The sequence below is a fragment of the Cupressus sempervirens genome, chromosome 5, assembly GCF_028749045.1.
Source record: "Cupressus sempervirens isolate cs-2001-9-10 chromosome 5, ASM2874904v1, whole genome shotgun sequence".
NCBI lineage: Eukaryota > Viridiplantae > Streptophyta > Pinopsida > Cupressales > Cupressaceae > Cupressus > Cupressus sempervirens.
In genome coordinates this window covers 709911029-709936766 of record NC_143122.1, presented here as the reverse complement: position 1 = coordinate 709936766, position 25738 = coordinate 709911029, and the positions used below count along the sequence as shown (strand labels likewise).

At 31.7% G+C, this 25738-nt stretch overlaps 2 protein-coding genes across 2 annotated transcripts; both read right to left on the bottom strand.

Annotated features, from left to right (window-relative positions):
* Window positions 1-1952: 1952 nt before the first annotated feature.
* On the bottom strand, window positions 1953-6132 carry LOC149557962 (protein LATERAL BRANCHING OXIDOREDUCTASE 1-like). Its single transcript, XM_089832405.1, has 4 exons — window positions 5772-6132; window positions 4012-4259; window positions 2556-2880; window positions 1953-2355 (listed from the first exon to the last, which is right to left on the bottom strand). Exons 1-4 carry the CDS (start codon window positions 6048-6050, stop codon window positions 2104-2106), a joined length of 1104 nt encoding a protein of 367 aa, XP_089688531.1. The 5' UTR covers window positions 6051-6132; the 3' UTR covers window positions 1953-2103.
* A 14966-nt stretch (window positions 6133-21098) lies between these two features.
* On the bottom strand, window positions 21099-23629 carry LOC149557961 (protein LATERAL BRANCHING OXIDOREDUCTASE 1-like). Its single transcript, XM_089786074.1, has 4 exons — window positions 23233-23629; window positions 22843-23090; window positions 22221-22545; window positions 21099-21561 (listed from the first exon to the last, which is right to left on the bottom strand). Exons 1-4 carry the CDS (start codon window positions 23509-23511, stop codon window positions 21310-21312), a joined length of 1104 nt encoding a protein of 367 aa, XP_089642200.1. The 5' UTR covers window positions 23512-23629; the 3' UTR covers window positions 21099-21309.
* Window positions 23630-25738: the final 2109 nt, after the last annotated feature.

Genomic DNA, 25738 nt, shown 5'->3' with positions numbered 1-25738 from the left:
TCATGAATAGAGATTTTTTATTGCAAGATGTTGTATTTTCAATAAATATTGTAAGTCTTTTTGGCCTATTTTTAAATCTATGTTGTTATGGGTTATTTCAAAAGTGAAGAATAATGTTGTTTTTATAGAGAGGGAAAGAACCCTTACCGAGACTCTTTGGAGACTCATTTATGTTGATGTTGTGTTGCAAGTCACAATAATTATAAAGATGAAAGAAAGAAAGAATTTACAGGTGTTAAGGTATTGAAAAATCACTATGGAAAAGAAGAAGATTTCCTATGGGTATACAACTATCAAGGACAAAAATGAGTTTAAGATCACACTGGAAGAGTTCATCCAAAAACTAAAACTAAATGAATAGTGGAGGGGTGAAGCTAGTAGGGCTCCAAGTAGCTCACAAAACACGGATCAATGAATCAAATCTGTTGATTAAAAATGTTGTTTCTCCGGACATCAATGACTCAAATTCTAATAGAAAGGAGCCTCCTGAACATGAAAGTGGAATACTAGATGATGATCTTCAAAAATAGTTATATGACACTTTAGTTTTATTATTTTCCACTAATATGTATTAGAACTCTGCCACAATTAACATGAACTTTAATTTTTTTTCTTAATGATTATCAATAGGAAAAAATATTATAAAATTGTATATATTGTAATATTTTATTTTTAAAAAATATTAAAAAATAATATAATTCAAACATTCTATTTTAATAAATATTTCTGAATATATTTTATTTTATCATAAATATTATAATTAATACATATTCATATTATGAATAACACTGTGTAGTATTGATGATAATTTTTTACACATGAGTGCAAATTTATTCAACAATTTTTAATTTCAATTTGTTATGTTTGTAGTGTCCATTGGGTCTAATATTTGACACCATGTTTTCCATTTTTATATTACATACAAATTTGTTAGAAGGATATGCTATTTACTTTATTAAACCATAAATATGACATACATATCATTTAATAAATTAAATTAAAATTTGTGAAATTTATTTGCTTCCATCTTTACTCAATTTACAAGACAATCATAACTAAATATTTAGCTAAGTTTATACTTAACTATGCTTTTTATTAAGGCTAAAACAAGTCTGTTATAGGGACCCCAAACCTGATTATTTTATAGAAAGATAAAAACTAATAGTATCAAACTAGCTAAAGCCAACACCAAAACCAACAATACAAACCATAGAACACGAGCATCTTGGCTAGATTAAAAGAAACTAAAAAGGAAGAAACTAGACTAATTCTTCAACCTTTTCTTTCAGCTCTTGTTGAATACATTTGAGTCTAAACATTTTTTCTTTGTTAGATCTCATGTCCATCATTAACAAAACCACAACAAAGCATCTTATAAATACTTCCAATAATTTGTTTGATAAGAAATCATGTAATACCCAAATTTTGATAAAAGTTTCTATAGTTGAATATTGATATCTAAAGTGCTTAAATACTACAAGAAATATTAGTATGCAATCACAACAAACTTTAAGGATAAGAATGACATAAGAATGCACACACTTCAACAAATTTAAATATGGAATATTTAGAACCGTCTTCTTTATAATTTTATTCAATAATTTTGATTCTCTCCTTTTATCTATCAAATTTATATTACCAATTATACTCATAAAATAACTAAATTTAAAATCATCTATTAAATACTTGATATATTCTGCTTAGTATTGATAGGATATGCTGTTTTTATATTTTGAGCTGGATTTATATTATCAATAGTTGTAAGTTTAGCACTTAATTGGTCGTCAGGTGGTCTGGCTTGTTACTGTGTGTATGGGATAAGGCACTCTCCCTGCTTGCTTAATCAAAAACGTTGTTATCTCAAAACATCAGAATGGCCTTGGCAGCCCAACTAAAACAGCTTCATTTCCAGACTTGACAACTAATTGAATAGTGTACTCTATCATTCTCTGTTTTACTATAATAAGTTTTTAATTCTCTGTTTTATTATAGTAAGTTAAAAAAATGTGAAACTTATTACAATGAATGCAAAACTTTGCAACTTCACCCAACCCTGTTTACTGTGTCTATCGCATTGCTGATTTCTCTTTTTCTGATAAAAGCTCATTCTTTTATGGCAGCATATTCATAAAACGAACTTTTCTCCTTTGCTCCACGAGTGTAATAGTCTTCCATGTAATTCTGGTGTATAAATTTCTTGAACAAGCAGGGATGATTATGATCAATCAGTTCATGGGCAGGACTAATCTCTTCACTGAATCCGGGAGCATAAAATACTCCAATTGATAGCCTTGCCTTCTCCTTGTTCGTTATTGCTCTGTGTATGACGCTCTTGTATCTTCCATTTGTCATAACCTGCAAATTCAATATTTGCATAACTTTAGCAGAAGAAAAGATATTGATTCATACTTCAATCTATTTGACCATTACAGTGCAAACATTAGCAAGCAAGAGGATAAGATGATAGCTAAAGAAACAACATTCACTCTCTGATCTCTCATTTCCAATTTTTTCATTCCTAAACATTTTATTTTTAATAGTGAGAAGAACATTACCTCTATCAAGTTTCCAACATTAATGACCAGGGCATAAGGAATTGGTTTGACAGATCTCCATTGGTCATCCTTGTGAATCTGTAGCCCCACTACTTCATCATCCTGAAGCAATAAAGTGAGAGCTACCATGTCTGCATGTGCACTTAGGCCTAGAACAAGATCTGGTCTAAGGCAGGGAGGATAGTAATTCATCCTCATTCTTTGGAATACATTGCCAAATTTCTTCACAAAAAAGTCTGGTTGCAAATGCAATGATTCGGCAATCAAAGCCAACAGTTGCTCAGCAAGTCTTTTGGTTTCAGCATTGTATGCACTCACATTCTCCCTACAAATCCCATAAGAAAATTGTTAGAAATGCTTTACACGTACAATTTTGAATACCGCTCTTTATCATTCTAAGCTAGGATTGCCCAAGTTAGGCTGGTATCACTTTCTTTTGTTCAGATAAAACCATTACAATGGTTGGGTACTGTACTGGAGTAACAAACTAATATACTAACTAATAAACTGAAGATAAATGGATACAATGTTCATCTAGAAAATTTAGTATAGGTGTTAATAGTGGGCATGAATAAAACTAGGTCAATTTTGATTATTTAATATTTTTTATTTTAAAATTAGTTATGTATAATGATTATATAAGTCTTGTCATCAACCTCAAAATTGTATCAAAAACATGACCATACTGATAACAAGATAAATTTCAAAATTGGTGACAATTTGGTTTATAATATCCTATAATATTAAGAAACAAAAATCTCACTTTTTGAATATATAAGAATATAAGGACTATTAGCATTTATCCTGTCACAATTACTTAGAAATTGCATCCAATCTTGTCTTTAATTTTCCTAGCATTTTCGCAGGAGAATGCAACCAAAATGACTTTTCCCAATAATAAGTTATTTAAAACAATACTTTCTTAGTTATCCATATCCAAACGCCGAAGAATTCTCCACTTGGGAGGCCATTGAATCAATAAATTATTATGCCCAAACGGTGCATTCATACCACCTTCCTTACAATTGACTATTGAGTATTGAATCGAATGATTCTAGACTTAGCAAGCAGACAAACGATTTTCTACATTTGACCTGTAAACCAAGCAATCTTCCATGCCTATCAAAGAACAAAATTTAAGAATGTTTAAGCTCATCTCAAGGCAGACAAAATGGAAGGTTCCCAGAAACATCCAAACCCTAATTTTTATCCCGATTTTAAACGAGAAAAAGAATGCTTAACAGCTAATCCAAGCCATATTTTCCAGAATTATGGCATTGCCAGACTTCTCTTTCCATATTTTCTACAACCATGATATCAACCTAATTCTTTTTTCCATGACATGTTAGAAAACAATATATACAACAATAACTATAAGCTGAATATTAATATAGAGTGTTGAATTCATATCTATACATTTTATTTTTAAAAGAAATAATGTGACATTCTGATATACCTGAAATCAGCAGGTTCAGTTGGCCAAAAGTTCAAATCTCTGAGCTCGGAAGGATACATGGTCAGTCCTAAAACATTACCCCAATCAAGCTTCTGATTTTCAGACACAACGAAGGTCTGGCCATAGCCCTGAAGATCTCCTTGTCTCACTGAATACCTCTGCTTCTTCTCCAATGGCAGCTGGAAAAAGTCTTTCCCAATTCTTTTCAGATTGTCTATCAGTGAATGGGGAATACCATGGTTAACAACCTGTAAAGCATGCACATTCATAACTATCTCAGTAAGCTTCTAAGTTAACTGAATTTTTCTAGGTGCTGTTGTGCAGTGCAATGCAATGAGAACAAGTATTCAGTTTCTATAATGTTTCTCATACATTATAATGACTATCTTGTTGCAGAGACTGGGTAACCATTTCTATAAAAGTTTAGATTATTATTTTTACAACAATAAATAAATGGCTGCCATTTCCTCTCATGCACCAAGCATGTCTTCCTTTCCTACACCATAATGGATACCTTGTTACATCATAGGAGCTGGATAAGTATTTGGGTGGGTATAAAATTGTATTCTTAAAAGTCTAGTCAGCTTGAAGTTTATATATGACTTAAAAGGTTAAACATAGAAGTAAATAAGTTCAGAGGGTTAATATAGTAAGAGAGAAGGGAGGAAAAATATTCAGATCATGGTACTTTCTCAACACATCTTCAAATATCGACCATTAATACAACTAAAACTAATAATATCATATCATTGTTTGATCAGCAATTAATCTTTGAGGTTTAGATGATTTTGATTCACAATGAATGCACTTATATGTCTGTTTTTAAGATTGCAGGAAGCAGAAGCCCCTTATAAGTTGTACTGAGCCTCATAACCAGTGACACTGTGGCATGTCTTATACTACTACGTGGGGTGGTGAATCTACTCGATCTATAGAATTTCAAGTCATGTGTTGAACTATTATTGAGTGCTTGGTCTTCTACTATTTGTTCATATTGTGGTGGTAGCTATTATTTTGGGATATTTGTATTGATGATTTATGTAATCTTTCTTTTAATTGTTGAACTTCTATGTAATCTAATTTTTTTTATAATAACTTCTATAAAAAAAATTAAATCATTTTTTATCTATTGGTCTTTAGTCTATGAATGAAGTTGAATGGTTTCTAACTAGTTCATTAGGAATTCAGTATTTCTAAGTACAAGGTTCTAACACCATAATCATGAGGCCACAACCACACCTTGGACGAATTTGGGAAAATAAATACTCCTAAGTCCTTAGCTCCTAGGTGAAGAGATTTCAGCCTATAGATTCGTAGGAAGTTAAAACTAATTTGTGAAAGCCTTATCAAGGTTAGTTTGCTTGCAGACTTAGTGTCTCTACTGGACTATTTGCAGTTTGAACCTCCATCTTAAAAGAAAAAACTCTAATTGTAATAAAAGTAATACTTAAATCCATGCTAATATTGTGTAACGATGAAGGTGTGATATTATTATTATTTCTATCAAAATTCAAAGCTTATTGGTTGCTACCATTGAATATTTATATTAGAAATAAGATCATTAATCTATAACCTTATTGATTTATAACTTCCTCTCAAAAATATATACTCCATCCATATATGAAATGACTTCTCCTAATAGATCTCATGTTACATGCTGTTAGAACATAAAATAAATGATTATGTACCTAAAAACAAGACAGAGAAAAGGGAAATGTAGGCAATCGTATTGTTTTTATAGAAAACTTTACATATAATACCTGAAAAATTCCCCATTCTTCACAAGCTCTACCCATTTTTCTGATCTCTTCTTCTCTGTATTGCTCTTGTGCAATCTTACTCATATCAATGACAACATTATTTTTCTCAGAGTCAAATAGATCACTTTCAGATTCAAAGATTGCTGGTCTCTCTTCATCACATTTCACATATCTGTCTGGAACTTGTTGGATCTGCCTTTTAGCCAATTCTTCAACATTCTCAACCGCAATAAGAGATCTTCCCCAATTGGGTGAGCTTTCCAAATCAGCTGAAACCATTATTCTCCTCCTCCTCAAAACTGATAAAACGTTTAACCTAAGAAGAATCAAGCTACAAGAAATAGTACTTATGAAAAAAGGAGATTTGCTCGTACATAAATAGCAGTTGAGGCTGGTAAAGTTTTCTTTTCTTTTCTAAGGCTGACAAAGTTGAATAGAAACCCATAAAATATTACCATCTTCTCCGAAAAACATGAATGAGAAAGGTATGTTAGACCGCAAAATTCTACTGCTGACAATTATAACGCGTGATATTGCATGGAAATAATAAGAGTCAAATGAAACGTACCTAATAATGGCGGCGCTTAAATACAAAAAAATCGTTCAAAATTCAAAGCAGGTCGATAAATGTCGGTATCTGAGAGGACTCTGAGAATTTGTATACATTTTCACTTTTACCATGTTACGAGTCTTTGAATTCTTTTACAAAACTAGCTGAGATGTTTTCTAAACGATGGAAACGTTTTTTATATCTGGGATGTGGTTATTGTGGATATTTATGAAAATGTGTGCAAGAGTCCGAATTTTTGTTTGTGATTTATTTTATTTATTCATCTGTTAAATATAAAATTAATTTATAATATGATATTTATGGAAAACAATTGTCCTAATGGTATTCTAATTGGTTCTTATATTATTGAAATTTGGATCTAAATTTAATGCCGACAGTATTATTAAGAATTTAGAAAATTTATAATGTGTTATTTTCACTTTCAGTATATGTCATTGATTTTTTAAAAGTAGTTGAATTGTTTTTAAATAGAGTGAAAGTATTTGGTAATGATGACACTATTGTTAAGAATTTAGAAAATTTATAATGTATTATTTTCAGTTTTTAGTATATATCACTGGTTTTTTTCAAAGTAAGTGAATTGTTTTGGAGTAGTACAAAAGCATTTGTTGAATTAGACTATTTGAAAAATCACAAACTATTAAGGTAGTCTAATCAACTTTTTAAATAAAAAGATTAGTTTGAATTTAAAGTCTTATGAAAATTTATAAAGAAATATTATACTAATTTGAAATGGTTGTTTGAGATGTGGTAGTTAAGATTATGGTTTTTACTTATTTTGTGATGTGATTTTTCTTCCGACATTATTTTTTAGATATAATTAACTTTAACATTTAAATCTAAAGTAATAAAATACATTCATTAAAAAAAATTCTACGTGACTGAAAATTATTCAAATTTCAATTTAGCTTAATAAATGGTTTTAAAGGTATTTCAATCAGTTTTGAGGACAATAATAACATTTTATTAAAATAATTTGTTTGATATAAAACTCACAAAGAAATCAAATTGAACTAATCAAATGTTAAAAACATAGAAAGGCTCATTTGGAATGTGAGTTAATTTGAAAATTTAAATAAAATGGTTAAAATACTAAACATAAATTTATTTCATCCAATTCATTAGTTAAAGCTATGTTATATATGAAATTTGTTGTTTGAACATTTTTATCAAAAAATTTAAATGCATAAATCATATTAATAAATGTACAAAATTGTAACTTATAAGATATTTATACATAGAAAAATGAATTTTTATATGAAATTAAAAAATAAATGCTATTCAAAATGAATTGTGAAACTGTTCAATTTATCCTACCTTAATATCAATATTAATATAGGAATTGTACGATATTCAAGAATATATTACTTTCACCACTTAGTACATATCTTTAAAAAACTAGAAAGATAGTTCAATTAAGTTTTGAAACAATATAATAGAAAACTAGAATATAATTATTATAGAATCTCACAAAAAATCAAAGTATTCAATCATTAGTATGAAAAATGGTAAGGAAACAATATAATAAAAAATGTAGAATATAATTATTCTAGAATCTCACAAAAAAATCAAATTATCCAATCATAAGTATGAAAAATAGCAAGAGAGTTATGATAAAAAAAGCTTGCAAATATTTTTCTCATGTTACATATGAATTAATTATCAAGGAATTTTTTGTTTGAATTTAATATTATATGAACTTTGTTATTTCAATTCTCTTGGTCACATTTTTCTCATATTGAAAAAAATGAATTGTTTTAAGAAGTTGAAAAATAATACTGATGTTTTAAATGATTCTTAAGTTTTCAATTTTTAATTAGAATTAATAAATGTCAATATACACGAACATAAATTTTTTTATTAACATCACTTTCAACATGTACTATAGTCTTATTCAAATAGAACATTCTTTTTATTAAGTGTGCTATATAAAATTTCACAGGAACAACATAGTGTTCTTATCAACTTCTAAATTTAAAAAATATATATGTTGAATGTAAATAGTTTTCTAATCATAACTTAAGTGATAGTTTGAAAAGAGATTTTTTCATACATAAGAAATATTTAGAGCCACCAATTCATTATCCATATATGATAAATTACAAGAGGGATAAAAATTATTGAAACATAGAGAGATATAGAAACAAAAAAATTGAGGTAGTCTAATCAAACTTTGATAGTATTAAAAAACTTACATGACAAAAATTACATTGGATGTCAATCAAGAATTTTTTTTAAATGATTCATATGTATGTATGTATGAATGTAGATAGCTAAACATGATGCTACTCTAGTCTTAAAATAAAGTTGGATGTTATGTATAAGTATCACAAACTGTTGAGGTAGTCTAATCAACTTTTTAAATTAAAAATATTAGGTTGAATTTAAAGTCTTATGAAAATTTATAAAGAAATATTATACTAATTTGAAATGGTTGTTTGAGATGTGGTAGTTAAGATTATGTTTTCTACTTATTTTGTGATGTGATTTTTCTTCCGACATTATTTTTTAGATATAATTAACTTTAACATTTAAATCTAAAGTAATAAAATATATTCATTTAAAAAAAAATCTACGTGACTGAGAATTATTCAAATTTCAATTTAGCTTAATAAATGGTTTTAAAGGTATTTCAACCATTGAGGACAATAATAACATTTTATTAAAAAAAATTGTTTGATATAAAATTTACAAAGAAATCAAATTGAACTAATAAAATGTTAAAAACATAGAAATGCTCATTTGGAATGTGAGTTAATTTGAAAATTTAAATAAAATGGTTAAACTACTAAACATAAATTGATTTCATCCAATTCATTAGTTAAAGCTATGTTATATATGAAATTTATTGTTTGAGCATTTTTATCAAAAAATTTAAATGCATAAATCATATTAATAAATGTACAAAAATGTAACTTATAAGATATTTATACATAGAAAAATGAATTTTTATATGAAATTAAAAAATAAATGCTATTCAAAATGAATCGTGAAACTGTTCAATCTATCCTACCTTAATATCAATATTAATATAGGAATTGCATGATATTCAAGAATATATTACTTTCACCACTTAGTACATATCTTTAAAAAACTAGAAAGATAGTTCAATTAAGTTTTGAAACAATATAATAAAAAATTAGAATATAACTATTCTAGAATCTCACAAAAAATCAAAGTATTCAATCATTAGTATGAAAAATGGTAAGAAAACAATATAATAAAAAATGTAGAATATAATTATTCTAGAATCTCACAAAAAATCAAAGTATACAATCATAAGTATGAAAAATAGAAATAAAGTCATGATAAAAAAAGGTTGCAAATATTTTTCTCATGTTACATATGAATTAATTATCAAGGAATTTGTTGTTTGAATTTAATATTATATGAACTTTGTTATTTCAATTCTCTTAGTCACATTTTTCTCATATTGAAAAAAATGAATTGTTCTAAGAAGCTGAAAAATAGTACTGATGTTTTAAATGATTCTTAAATTTTCAATTTTTAATTAGAATTAATAAATGTCAATATACATGAACATAAAAAATTTATTAACATCACTTTCAACATGTACTATAGTCTTATTCAAATAGAACATTCTTTTTATTAAGTGTGATACAGAAAATTTCACAGGAACAACATAGTGTTCTTATCAACTTCTAAATTTAAAAAATATATATGTTGAATGTAAACCATTTTCTAATCATAACTTAAGTGATGGTTTGAAAAGAGATTTTTTCATACGTAACACAAATTTAGAGCCACATAAATTAAAAGAGGGATAAACAATATTGAAACATAAAGAGATATAGAAACAAAAAAATTGAGGTAGTCTAATCAAACTTTGATAGTATTAAAAAACTTACATGACAAAAATTACATTGGATGTCAATCAAGATTTTTTTAAAAATGTTTCATATGTATGTATGTATGAATGTAGATAGTTAAACATGATGCAACTCTAGTCTTAAAATAAAGTTGGATGTTATGTATAAGTATTTCTACATTTGCAAAAAATGATGTGTGGCAGAACTAGATAAATGCAAAGTTGATATGATTCAACATAAATATAAATATATATGTAATTAGAAACTAACACAAAAGTACAAATATATTAATGAAATGTAAAGATAAACATGTGGTTGAAGCCTAGAATTGAAAATGTTGACCTCGTGAACTAATCACATATCTCAATTTTTTTTACCTATTCAAAATTATACACTAACCATCTTAAGTTGCTTTATCCAAATATGTACCTGTCTACCATTAGATCTTGCTAGCCCCTATTTGAAACTGACTAAATCTAAACTTCTAGAAGCTCAATGAAGATAAAAGTATCAACACAAAGGATAGTGTTTGGGATAAAGAATAGTGAGCATTGGTTTGGTATGGAAATAAAGGAGAAAAACAAAAGATAACCTTGTAGAAAGGGAAAAAAATTCTAGAGTAAAGAAGATATTATTTTCTATAGAAATAAAATGACATCAAATGAAGAAGAGAAGTCTCATTAGTCACAAATCATAAAGGGGTTGTCATAAAACCAACTAAAGGACAATCACCTCAAGGACATGGGAGTATACTATCAAGAGAAAGATTAAAAAATATTCATGAGAAAAAGACACTCACATTATTTCTTAGTATATTACTAGATCATATGTCGTGACAAAAGAATGCAAACTTAATGAGAGAGAAAAGAAATATGAGGAAAGGGAGAGAGTGGGGGAGAGAGAGAGGTGAGAAGAGATAAAGGGAAAGGAGAAAGAAGGAGAGTGAGATCAAGTGAGATGAGGGTGGCGAGAGTGCATGTGAAATACTAGTTTAATTAGTGAAGATGCAATACCATCTTGATGAGTGCAACTTTCTTTTCCAATAATCCATTTGAATCCACTCTACATAAAAATATTAAAGTTATTCCCTCTTATTATACTATCTATCAAATTTCCCAATTACTAATACTCTTGGAGGGATAATGGATTGTAGTAACCCAACCAAGGTTGCATCAATGGGATTTGTATTGTCTAATTCAGAGAGAGAGAGAGAGAGAGAGAGAGAGAGAGAGAGAGAGAGAGAGAGAGAGAGAGAGAGAGAGAGAGAGAGAGAGAGAGAGAGAGAGAGAGAGAGAGAGAGAGAGAGAGTCTTGACAATTAGGGACCCAGTGGTAACTAGATCTTCTAAATTTTGGAGAAGTAACCTCAATATGCTAGTAATGGATCTAGAAGCTTTGGTTATGGATGTGAGGAAATGTATGGATGAGGGAAAAAATCACAACATCCTTTGTGGAAAGGTTTGATTTTTGATTATATAACTTCCACAAAACTATGTGCCCACCCAAGAACATTATGCTAATCCAACCTCCTACGCATAATGCTTCTCCTCTAGCTATTGCTAGCTTCATACCCAATTCTCTTGTCATGTCTCAAGCTTTCCCTCCTTCTAGCAATAGGAAAGCTAAAGGCCCTCATATGGTGTCTTTCTCTAAATCTAACCCTAAGCTCGAGGTGGACCTTGGAAATATTAGTATTAAGATCCCACTACTTTCTTAATAACCCAGGAAAAAGAAATAGGAAGACAACTCATAAAGCATTGAGGAGATTGACTTGGACTCTAAGTCTAATGGTATTGAGGAAAAAATGAAATCGCCTCGATATAAACAAAAGGCCAGGATGATTAACTAGACTGAGAAGGATGCTAATGAGTCCCTACTAATAATGAAGAAGCCTCTCAAGAACATTCTCATGTCTTTGTAACTTTTGGCATGGATACTATGGGTTTGACTACTAGGAAAGAAACTTTGGAATCCCCCTTAACTATTACCTCCCCTTTGAGGAAATAGAATCTTAAACCCCCTACTAGCCTTGAGCTCCCACTTGCCTCCCTAGTTAATTCCCCCACTCTACCCCCCCTTTTGTCCCTCCCATGACCATCCCCCCACCCAATCCCCTTGTCTAGAATCCACACCACACCTAGTCTTGATAGGACTTCTTTCTTGTAGGTGGAAGCAGAGCTAAATAAGTTGTGGATCAAGCTCATGGAGAAGCATAAGGACATAATGATCAAGCTAGAATATCATTTCACAACCTTGGTTTCTTTTAGGTCAAGGTCATGCATGCTAAGTACTACAACTACCATCCATCTCCTACATCAGAACAAGGAGAATGGGAAACATAAAGAGGAGGATGATGTAGGGAAGCTATATCGATTTTTAGCTAATGACTGGATGGATGTGCTAATGTCTAAGCCCAATCAGGAGAACAAAAAAGATTGAGGATTTTTCCTCTTTCTATGTCTTTAACTTATGTTATTTTGCTATGCTTTAAATTCTCAAGCCATGCATACCTAGATTTGGAACTATCTCATTATGGTTTTAAGGGTTGTTATTATGAATCTTCCTAACACTATGTTTAGTTTAATTGCTAGTTTAGAGTGGATGCTTTTCTATTTTACTATCTGCATGACCTATTTTCATAGTAAGTTGGTGGTTCACTACTATATTTTTTATATTAATTATGGGTGTTTAGTCTGTTGACCATGGGTCTTTGAGTTTTGTGTCTACTGATAATGACTCTTTCACTAGGTATGTATTCTCTGGGCTAGTCACCCAAATTTTGACTAGTTTTATTATAAAAAAAATGCTACTAATAATTATTTGTTGACCATGAAAAAAGTGAGATTTTAATATATTTATAAACTTTCTTTCTCACATGTGATAGTTTGTTTGCATAAATTGTCTTAGTTATTCCCTCTTGTGTAAAAAATATTGATCACTTTCTCACTCACTAATACTATGTAAGAGATAATAGGTTGTAAAGACTCATAAAGGGTGCACCTATGGTTGTGTGTTGTTGTCAAATTAATAGAGATAGAGAGAGAGAGAGAGTACACATAAGAACACTAATGATCCAACAGAGCTAGTTGTAAGTAGGTCTTCTGTGTACTAAAGAAACCTATAAACATGCTACTAATGTGGATCTATGAACCATGCTCACAAGTCAATTTTCAATAGCTTTTTATCTTTCTCATAAGATAGTTTGTCTACATAAAATTAACCTAGTTCAAATCTTGTTGGACCAAATGTTGACTTTTCTAGTGCTCAGTGATATTATGTAATAAATAATAAATTATGGTGCTTTTAAAAAGGTGCACCTATGGGATTTTCTTTTCAAACTCAAAGAGAGAGAGAGAGAGAGAGAGAGAGAGAGAGAGAGAGAGAGAGAGAGAGAGAGAGAGAGAGAGAGAGAGAGAGAGAGAGAGAGAGAGAGAGTAACTATCTCTTCTCAGTTGTGGAGAATGGTACAAGTAATAACTTAGAATGTGTAGATACATGGTGATAATACAATGTTGGTAGGGGAATAAAATAGGATGAAGATGGAGTGAGAGGTAGAAAGGGAGAGATGATATTTTAAACTATCCAAAGGAGGAGAAATAGGATTGGACAAAACTAGGAATAATTGCAATATCAAATAAAAAATCTTATTATTCATGAAACTAAATACCTTCTTCTTTGATTGCTTCTAAAGTAGCATATTGAACCCCATTGAAATTTTGTTATAGATAGATAGATATGGGGGGGATGGCAATGAAGTAAGAGAGGGAGATAGGGAAGGAATAAAGGGAGAGGTCAAAGAGGGATACAAAGCTTACAAATTTCCCAAAGGAGGAGAAAGATGACTAAAATAGAACTAGATATAATTGCATGATATAGTACATGGAAATTGCATCCCTAAAAGAGATGACCAAGCCCCCAATGTCAAATACAATAGAGCATAAGTACACAAGATACAATTGTAAGAAATAATTTATTATCAACTAATATTCAATTACACAAAATCTCAACATACACATATAGTCATCAAGAGACACTGGTCATCTTGAGTTCACAATTTCCAATAATAGGAAATGTGTATTACATTATAGGACTAGCCCTCAAATAATTAACAACTAAGTACATAATATGAGGGTCATATTATGAAACCTTATGTATGTAATATCCAAGATTATGTAAGATGGCTCTCAAATATGGAACCACACCAAATTAAATGGCAAGCATTGCATGAAGAGCAATGTAGGAAGAGAAGATGAAGCATAACATCTTCCAGATGTCACATAGGATTATGTGCACCTAGGGTAATGATCCATGATATGTACACCATATGAAGCTAAGCCCACAAAATTTGAAAAATGAAAAAAAGAGTTTTCCAATACAAACTGTTAGATAGGTAATTGTCAAACATAAAACAACAAATATAGTTTTGGGTGATGCGAGATTGCCAACAACCTAAGGATACTCCTAAATTAGACACCCAAGGTGATAAAAAAATGTGTTCCATACTTATGAATATCTAAAAGAATTTGGAACATAAATTTCTCATTCTCATTCTTAATCCACAAATCTTCTCCATCAATCAACATAGAAGTCTGTCCAAACTTATTATTGCTACCAAAGTTGTATCATCAAAAATCTCAGATCTTCTATTGATACTATAACTACTAGGATTAAATGAATCATACTTGTTGCAAGCCTTCATCTGATTGGAAATTTTATTTTCTTTACCTATTTTATTAATCTCAAGATTAGATAACTTTCTATCAATAGTAGGAAACTCAACTATAGGTTTTAATTTCTTCAAACTAAAAGTCCTAAAAACACTCAAGTGCTTTTCTTTGATATCTTCTTCATTCTTCAAAGGAATCAAAATAAATATCTTACCATCCTTTTCAAATGTAAGAATAATCTTTCTCCTATCATGTATAGCTTTCTTGTCAAATTGCCAAGGTCTTCCAAGTAAGATATGAAAAGCACTTATGTATACTACATCACATAAGACTTCATTCTTAAAAGGTTCAATACTAAAATTAATAAGATGTTGTTCTCTAACTTGCACCCAATGATCATCTTGAAACCAGTTGATACCATTAAAGAGTAGGATGCTTCAATCTTTGCAAACTAATTTTCCTGACCATTTCTTTAGAAACAAGATTATTAGTACTACCTACATCCATAATGTAGTTACAACATTTACCTTTAGACTTACAAATAGTTTGGAATAAGTTTCTTCTTTGTAAGTGGCTAACATCATGCTTAGCTAACATGATTCTCCTAATCAAAAGAGACTCTCCAACTTCTGGCAAAGCCAAATCAACATCAAATGATTCCACTTTCTTTTCTTATTCTACTACCAAGTTTTGTTTATCAACTTTCACATTAGGACATTCAAAAGCATGGTGTCCATCCTTACCACATTTGAAACAAGTACCTCTAAAAAGAAACTTATTTTTAGAAACAAGTTGCTTACCCTTATCAACTTTAGTAACTTTCTCACCTTGCTTCCTTCACTACTTCTCTTGAGCTTTCAAATACTAATAATCATATTCAACTGAAATAAGTTTCAACTTACTCAATTCATCCTAGACATTGACTTTCAAACCATTAGTTCATACCTTGCAACTTTCTCCTTAGGAGATTCACAATGTCCAGATCTAATTTCTATTTTGTAAAATTCTTTAGTATAAGCCTACACAGACATATCTTTCTAATTCATGTTTTGCAATTTCTTAAAAAATTCAAGTTCATAGTCTTCAGAAATGAATTTATCCTCCAATATAGAAACTATGGATTTCCATCTAGTAGGTTCATCATTATCTTCTCTATCCTTCTATAATTCTTTCCACCATAAGTTAGCATGACCTTTCAACTTAGCTTGTGCTAACCTAAATCTCTATGGATCTACAATATTTTCAAGCTCAAAATAGTCCTCAAGTTCATTAATCCAATCTGTCAATTCATCATAATCCAAGGAACCAAAATAATTTGAGAGTTCCATTCTAAGACTCTTACCAACTTGTTTCATAGCCTTCAACAATCTTTCTTCTTCTGCACGGATCTCTACTTTAGGAACTTCAAGATGTTTGGTAGCTTCAACATATTCTTCTTCAACTTTAGGGTTTCTTCTCAAGCCATTAAAGACATTTCAGATCTCATTCCTCATCTCATCCTTGAATTCTTCAAACATATTATCAAGCCTTCTAAGGTTCATTCTTCTAGGTGCCATTTTGAATACAATAAGGTGCTACTACCTCAAACTTTGGTGGTTTATACACCAACAAGGATCAATAGGTTTGTAATAGGATGTCACACAAAACTTGAATAGGTCATCTACAATTATGAGCTAGAACATTTATCTTCTACCTCACAATCAAGGATTTAAGTATTTGCAAGCTCTCCAAGCTTAACCAAGATCAAATAAAAAATAACAAGTAGATTCAACACCTATGACAAGTCACTAACAATATCAACCTCTAGATCAAACAACCAAATCATTAGTGAGCTCTAATAAGTCGAATGAGATGAAACCTTTCTCTAATACCATTCTAATGCAGCACAAGGAAGGTAAATCCCTAAAAGAGATGACCAAGCCCTCGATAAATACAACATAGTAGAAGTACACAAGATATAATTGCAAGAAACAATTTATCGTCAATTGATCTTCAATCACATCAAAGTTGCGTGTACATTCCACTTATTTATAAGATGACTCACATGATAAAATATACTATATTCTAGGCTCTAAGGCCTTCCTAGTTATGACCAATGTATTCCACAATTTCAGACCAAAGTTCACTATCCAAGCTTCCTTTAAGTATTTTCTTGAATGATACTACATCATGCTTCCTCTGTTCTACTTTCCAAGACTCTAGGACATTAGACACGTAGCCATCGAGACACATAGGTTGGCTTGAGCTCACAATCTCCAATAATAGGAAAAGTGGATTACATTATAGGGACTAACCCTCAAATAACTAATGACCAAATACATAATACAAGAGATATCATTATGCGGACTTAGGTATAGGTCTACACATTAACCAACTATCTAGATCCAATATCATGTAAACTGACTCTTAAATATAGAACTACACCAAATTAAATGCCAAGCATGGCATGAAGAACAATGTAGGAAAACAACACCCGAGAAGATGAAGCATAATGTCTGCCATATGTCACATAGGATTATGTGCACTTAGGGTAATGGTCCATGATATGTCCACCATGCAAAGTTAACCCCACAAAATCTAGAAATAACAAACAAGATTTTTTCAACACAAATTATTAGACAGATAACTACAAAATATAAAACAACAAATATATTTTTGGGTGATGCGAGATTGATGTTAACCAAAAATGCCCCCCACCAAAAAATTGAATTTAAATGCCTCAACCCACCCAACAGTCACTTTCCATATTTAAATATTCAAATGCCAATGGAAATACAAAATAAATGAAATGAAAACCTTATGTGTTTCCATATTCTCCTAAGTTTACTTTTTAGTCCCCGCAACTTTTTGGACTATCAGATCTTGCATAGGTCCACAACAGGTGCTTTCCCACTTTCTCAAAATGAATAATCTTTAAGCAATGCAGGCAAGTGCCTCATTTCCATGTGGGAAGTTATCAGTTGAGTTGGCTTATAGTGAGATTTTGGTTGGTTGAGGTACTAACATATGTTGTCAGTAGACCGCATGTTTCATCCACCATCAGATCTCTCAGGATTGATGGCAGACACTTTCTCGCTTTATGAAGTTGCAAGATGTTTAAACAATGTGGGAATGTGCTTGATCACCACATGTACTCATGGGCTAGGTTATATTGTGTGGGCCATATTTTGACTATGTTGACATATTGGTTGAGCTGGTGTTCATTGGCATTTTGATTGGTCATTTCTTTCTTGCATTTTGTATTTTGTTAGTGTTTCTAAAAATGCAGGGAAGTGAATTTTTGACAAATGGACATGTGGGGTCAGCTATTATGAAGGGTGCGAGGTAGATACTAAGGTGGAATATGTGTCATTTTCTTTATACTGATTTTCTAGGAAGTTGATGTGCTTACTGATGTGGATGTCAAGAGTTAAGTGGGCCTAAAAGTTTAGAAGGGCAAGCACAGTAATACTAAGGTCTTTTGTGATTGTCGATCATGTGGAGGTCAACAATCAAAACTTTTTCACATTTTGAAGATGCGAGGAAACTAATCAATGTAGGGAAGCACCTGAAGGACACGTGTCCTTGCAGGACTGGGTGACAACAACAACAGTTACTTTTAAAATTAGCAAAGGCAGTTAAGTTGGTGGTTTCATGAGGCAGTCATGATTAGGGTTTTAAAGGATGGCACAATTATGATGGATAAGATGGTCAAACTGCAAGGACTTTGTAGGGTGGTAGAAAGATATAAGACTATTGGCCCACATGACTCTTTTTGGTTGCTTGATTGGGTTGACCTACTAACTTTGATGATTTGTCAAACCAAGAATAGGAGAAGTAAATGGTTTTTTTGCGTGATTTGGTCTCCATGATCGATCCCAACCACTCTCAAGTTATGGTTGTGCTAAAAGTCATGAAAGACATGTTGTCTGCCTCCTAGTTATCCATTTTAAGGGATTTTTGCATTAATGGCACCGTTTCATGTCAAGATCATGGTTTCTCCAATCAGGATTGATGATTTCCATGCCTCTGAAGGTGTACCAAATCAAATCGATGATGTAGATTTCATCTAATCACCCTCTCAAAGTCTTGAATGCATGAATAGAGTGTGAAGCAATCTGGAGTTATGCTTGAACTATAAAAGAAAGTTTTGTTGTCTTCTCAAGGGCTCTCTTTTTTTATTTTCAAGGTTCTTTTGTAATTTTTCCTATGCTCAATAGAGATCTCCTCTACTGTATACATGTTCAATCAACTAAGTGTGTGTACACTCCTATGGCCTCTCTTGCTAAATGTATTTGGAAAATTAAAGTATCATATGGTCATGTTCATACTTGGTGGCTAATTAGATCAAGTGAATCCATTGTATTCCTTCTTTGATTTTGTTATCTTTTGGCTTATCTATGATATTGAGATTGAAAAGGTGTAGATAATGGTGTATTTTGAAAAATCTATTGATTTGTAGTGCATTTATTGGAAAATAAGTAGACCCATATACTATTTGGTGCATCACCCTCTAGATTAGATTAGGTAGATTTTCTTTTTATGCATTCTGTTTCCCTTTTCCTCTCAAGGATTAGTTAGGTGCATCCTGATAGTAAAGGAAGCCAGCCTCAGACACTCAATCTCAAGTTGCAAAGTCCCACACTTTTGAGATTGTTTCCATGTTGCATGAGGCTGTCTAAGAAGTATTCCCCCAGGTTAGGGTGCAAGCTTTTGTGTCAACAATTGCCAACAACCCAAGGATTCTCCTACATCATTGCAACATCATCTTTACAATCTTATCATTTAGGTAGCATAGATACTCCTTATATGGTTTCTTTTAGAGAAGGATGGTGAATCTACTCTAAAATTTTGTGTGTGTGTGTGTGAGAGAGAGAGAGAGAGAGAGAGAGAGAGAGAGAGAGAGAGAGAGAGAGAGCAATCCAAAGGAGGAGGCAAATGACTTAGCACAACTACAGATAATTACATCATTAGCTCAATAGCCTTAGGTTGGGTTGAAGAGGGAGAAAGGGAGAGAGGGAAGGGAGAAATGGAAAGGGGAAAGAGGGAGAGAAATATTTTGATCTACTTGTCAAGGATTATGCTTATTTTAGAATTATATTGCCTACAATTCTTAAGCCACATCTCTTTGAGAGAGAAAAATTGTATGGGGGAAATGAAAGAAAAAAAATCCTTATTGTGAAAGCTTTCTTGGAAATAAAGGGCTCGGAGTGCCTCGAGCATTCTTAATGACTTTGGGAACTCTTTAATGCACATACTTTCTTTCTACATAGTCCACTTAATATTCTCACAATATCAAAAGCTGCATAGCTTAGTGATTCCTAATCGCACTATTTGTGCACAACTATATATAGCCATACCACCAAGAAAATCAACTTCATTGCAATTTTTTTGTCTTATCTACTTATGCAATCATGTTGGGATGCCCTATGTTCATTAGGATGGGCCTATTGAATGATTGTTTCTTGTCAATCTAAAGAGAAGAAGTGGTGCAAGACCTCAATCTTTGTGAGTAAGTTTAGAATTAGTTTATGGTTGAGTTTCCTCTTAAATGTTGTGGTATCTTAACTTTGTTGACAACGACAAATGGGCAGTTGAATTTCCTTTGTTTTTTAGATTGTTTGTTGTTTCTTTGGTGCCAATAACTTTTAAAAAATTATGGCCATAAAAATATGACCAGGTTATGTTTTTTTTTTAAAAATATGGTTACAATTTTAAAATTAAGTCAAATATGCATTATGGTTCAAAGTTTTTCAGCCACAACAATTCATGTTATTTGAATTTACAAATAGTATGAATGTGTTAGCTACATTTTTAAATTTTTTTTTGGAGAGTGACTATCTTTTTGTTAACCATCTTGGCACACATGCCCCGAGATAACTCTACTTATTTAAGTCACAAAGCCTCTTAAGAAAGGTTTGAATACTAGATTAAGGAAAGTCAATTCAACCTAATGTGAGCTAGAGATCCCTTTAGGAATTATTCAGTTATATCAACAAGAGTAGGTAAATTCAATCTTATGTCCACAAGCAAGGGGAAGCATATAGAGGTCTTGTGGCATTATTAAGTTGTATTATTTTGTAATTTGACACACTTAGACTTTGTTTTCAAAAATTTGGTATTTTTAAGAAATTGCAGAAGTTGTTACTGAAATATTTCAAGATAGCTTTAACCCTATTGATCTTGTAAATATTATAGTACATTTGAAACCTTGAAATTTGTGAAAACTAATGATCTTGTAAATTTTATTATTATTTAATATATTCAATTGAACAAAAAAAAATATAAATAAAAAATTAATTATTACCAATTGAAAAACTTGAGATGATTTACAAACGAGGACACAAAGTCTAACCTCCTAAAACAATTTATACTCCCCTGCCTTTTTTATCACTGTATACATTCCAATTACAACCTATAACAAATTTGTATTTGACTTCATAGACCTCCTCTTGAAAAAAGAAGATTGCGAAGCCCCTTGAGAACCCAGACTTAATTTTTGATTGCAGCATATTCATAAAATGCATTTTTATCCTTTGCTCCACGAGTATAATAGTCTTGCATATAATCCTGGTGTATAAATTTTCTGAACAAGCAGGGATGATTATCATCAATTAGTTCAGGTGCAGGACTAATCTCTTCATTGAATCCGGGAGCATAAAATACTCCAATCGATAGTCTTGCCTTCTCCTTGTTCGTTATTGCTCTGTGTACAATGCTCTTGTATCTTCCATTTGTCATTACCTGCAAATTCAGCTTCACAACTTCAGCAAAAAGAAAAGCACCTGAATCATTATTCAATGCAGCTTAATCAACTGAGAAATTTCACAGATTTCAACCTTTTGAATACACCTCAACGTTATGAAGAATTAGATTCATTTCTAGAGTCTCAGCCCAATAAATGCTAACCATTTTCACCTAATCTTGAACTTTGGTAGTCAATATTCTCGTTATTGGAAGGAGATGGGGTTTATTTTCTCTGATTTTTTAAGGTGATAAGGATATGTGAGAATAAGGGTTGTTAGAATCATTTGCTGATGTACTAAAAGCACAAACTGAGGTTTCAACATCTACTGAAGGGAGACCCGAACCTATGACTCAAGGTTTCGATATCAATTTTTAGAATCATTTGTTGTTCCACCAAAAGGTTGAATTGTCAATGCCCGATTTAACCCGATCCATGAGAACCGGTTAAGCCATGTCACGAATCTCCAAGAGGTGCTGACCACCAAGTCCACGACATAGGTATGACCATATCATTTATTAGTGACCAATAAAGTTCAATAGTTGAGAAACAGGAGGATAACAGGGGATTAACTGTATACATTCTTTGGTTTCATGTTTCCAATATTCTCATTCCTAAACATTACCTCTTTAATTGTTGATAAGGATGAGAAAATTACCTCTATTATATTTCCAATATTGATGACAAAGGCATATGGAATCGATTCTACAGTCTTCCATTGATTATCCTTGTGAATTTGTAATCCGGGCACTTCATCATCCTGAAGCAATAGCGTCAGGGCCACCATGTCTGCATGTGCACTTAGACCTAGAACAAGATCTGGTCTAAGGCAGGGAGGATAGTAATTCATCCTCATTTTTTGGTATGCATTGGTAAATTTCTTTTCAAAATAGTCAGGTTGCAACTGCAATGATTCAGCAATCAAAGACAAAACTTGCCCAGCAAGTCTCTCAATTTCAGCATTGTAGGCATCCACATTTTCCCTGCAAAACCCAATAATTTTTTGGTCAAACATCAGCAAACTACTCTTTTTCATTCACCCTTAGGATGTTGTGCATATACACTCCTAAATATTACAACTTATCAATTAAGCTTAACAGCCATCAATTCAGCTCATCAGATTTCCACATTTTATATTAGATGATTATTTCTCTTCTCGAATCGATCGTATGGTAGTTTGTAGCATCGACGTTTCAGATCATACTACATAATCCATCATCAAGATGACAATGGTAACATTAACATTACAAGAAAAGCTTGATCATGGCATTCTACAATACCTGAAATCATTAGGCTCAGCAGGCCATAAATTCATATCCTTGCATTCAGGAGGAGACATGATCAAACCCAACAAATTGCCCCAATCCAGCTTTTGACTTTGAGAAACAACAAAGGTCTGGCCATAGCCCTGAAGATTCCCAGGCCTCACTGAATACCTCTGTTTCTTCTCCAATGGCAACTGGAAAAACTCTTTCCCAATTCTCTTCACCCTGTCTATCAGTGTATGGGGGATACCATGATTAACAACCTGCAAATTATTCACATCCACCATAGTAGCATGAGTATAAACCCTAGCAATGGATTCAACTTCTCCAACACATAAACTAACAAGAAAAGCTGAAGGAAAAAAAACATATTTTGTGGTGTAAGAGTAGCAAGTGCCATTCTACCTGAAAAAAGCCCCACTCTTCACAAGCCTTAGACATTTTTCTGATCTCTTCTTCTCTGTATTCTGCTTGTGCAATCTTACCCAAGTCAACAATGGGAACGTCTTGCTTAGATATAGATTGATCATATGCAATTGAAGGTATAGCTGGTCTTTCTTCATCATTTCTCACATATCTCTCTGGAACTTCTTGGAGCTGCCGTTTAATAATCTCCTCAACATTCTCGACTTTCACAAGAGATTTTCCTAATTCGGGCAAACTCTCAAAATCAGCTGAAACCATTTTTCAATTTCTGTAAGACAGCGAAATGCTCAACTTAAGAAAATGTAGATTGCGGACAGAAACTGTATGTTTTGTTGTAAAAAGGTCAGAACAACAAGTTTTGATAAGAAACCAGAGATTTGAGCATGTATATATATTGCAATAAACAAAGATTGTCCGTTTTGAAAGCGGAATCCTTGAGGAACAATATCCACACGCTTACAGGTCTGTGGATTGACTTCAGCACAAAATTTGAAAACTTGAATTGGTTAAAAACGTGTTGAACAAGAATTTAACATTGAATTTTCATGGGTTATTTGAACCATATTGTAGTCAAGTCAACGTTGCAGCGTATATGATTCTTGTCTTTTCTTGTCATGGAAGCATCTATTCCTTTCCCTGGTTTGACAAAATGAGCCACGTGGTGGAGGCCAAGAGAACATTCGTTATTCAACGTCCTTAGTAATATGATATACAAATCTAAAGAAAGCGAATCTAGAGAAAGCAATATGTAAGTGTAACATCTAGCCAAGGAAAGTTCTGATTATTCTCTCTATTAAAGAATAGCATAACTGACATGATTCAATGTGTTTTTCATTCAATTAACTGACATGATTCAATGTGTTTTTCATTCAATTATTTGTAATTTTACAGCATTTGAAAGGCTGCTTAGAAGGATTAAATTGATTTTTCTCTTCTTCTTTTTTTGTTTTTGGGTGGAAATCAATAATATGGATTTTTTTTTGGGGAGTGAGTGAGGATGTGTTGTTTTCTACTAATAGTTGTGTTCCACAATGGAAGTATACTTCTATAAATACTCTTCAATGTTATTAGACACAAATGAAGTGCAAGTTGTGGGTGCACAATTATTTTAATAGGATAATGACAAGTGACATCTATGTGTAGAGAGTACAATAATATTTTTTCTTTTCATTTAGTATTTAATAATATGTCTATTAAAATTATAAATAAATGACGAGGTTGTAATTGTGTTTCTAATAATTTTGGTAGAGCTATAATTCTTAATCATCTACCTTTAGTTGCAATGGTGTTAACCCTTAGTTTTCTACTTTCATTATCAATGAGTTACAAACTCAGTTTCAAAATGGTTGATTCAACAAATTCAAAAATAGGTGATTGTCTCTTAAATTATTTTGGACTTTTCAAATTAAGCTTGTTTAAATCCAAACATTTTAGTTTCAACTTCAAAAAAAAAAAATTATAAACCTTTTAAACACATGTGCATGGTAGCACTTACATTTAATTTTTTTTTTTAGCTATATAAGTTATTATAGTGCACAACTTATTCAATATATTAAGGAACAAAATAAGGATGAATAAGATTTCACATGACAAATGTAACCTACGCATCGTAACTCACACCTGCACACACAATTTTGTGAAAATAAATAACATCCTAACTAAATCATAGCATAACATAACAAAATGTATGATGATACAAGGTCACTACAAACCAACATAAAATAGCACTTTAGTAGAAAGCTTACATATTATCATTTATTATTGTCATTATAGAAATCAAATGATAGTAGATTTCCTCAAACTATTGTATTAGTGTGCTAAATTACTACCACCATCTCTTGTGAAAGAAAGGAATTAAGTGAGTGCAGTGCATCATTTCACCTCACAAACTAACCAAGACATGACCACACATCCACCATGGCATGACAATGACATCTTGGCCTTCAATTCAACCCATGCAAACAAACAATCAATTGAAGTAAAATCAAACTTGATTTTACAAAGAACTAGTTGTTGGAATCAATTATTCAATTATATATTGTCATTGATGTTTACACAAATGTTAGTATTAATTGAGCAATATAGAGTTTGTAGTATTAACCTTGTATATCTCAGTTCTAACCAAGTAGTCTGGTTATGAAGACTTTCCAGTAGTAACTGAGTAATGGAAGGAACCTACTTGCACTATTGACCAAGTGGTTGGGCATCAAAAGAGTTGTGGTATTGACCGAGTGGTCTGGCATTGAAAGAGTTGCAGTATTGACCAAGTGATTTGGCATTGAAAGAGTTCAGTATTGACCGAGTGGTCAGGTAATGAAGAAGTCATAGTGTCAACCAAGTGTTCAGTTCCAGTGTTGACCGAGTGATAGCAAATTGAAATTGTAAAGTGTTTTATTATTTGAGGCCAACTACTTGGATGTTTGTTGATATTTTGAAAGGGTTTTCAAGTAGACTTTTCCTAGCTTATGATATATAAGAAAGGTCA

What these genes read in the sequence shown, in the direction of transcription:
- LOC149557962 (XM_089832405.1), bottom strand. Translation starts at nt 6,050, where the DNA reads ATGGTTTCAGCTGATTTGGAAAGCTCACCCAATTGGGGAAGATCTCTT. An exon ending in AAGAATGGGGAATTTTTCAG is followed by an intron (nt 4,260 to 5,771) that starts GTATTATATGTA and finishes CATGCTTTACAG; the next exon opens with GTTGTTAACCATGGTATTCC. An exon ending in ATGTTGGAAACTTGATAGAG is followed by an intron (nt 2,356 to 2,555) that starts GTAATGTTCTTC and finishes TTGAATTTGCAG; the next exon opens with GTTATGACAAATGGAAGATA.
- LOC149557961 (XM_089786074.1), bottom strand. Translation starts at nt 23,511, where the DNA reads ATGGTTTCAGCTGATTTTGAGAGTTTGCCCGAATTAGGAAAATCTCTT. An exon ending in AAGAGTGGGGCTTTTTTCAG is followed by an intron (nt 23,091 to 23,232) that starts GTAGAATGGCAC and finishes AATAATTTGCAG; the next exon opens with GTTGTTAATCATGGTATCCC. An exon ending in ATATTGGAAATATAATAGAG is followed by an intron (nt 21,562 to 22,220) that starts GTAATTTTCTCA and finishes CTGAATTTGCAG; the next exon opens with GTAATGACAAATGGAAGATA.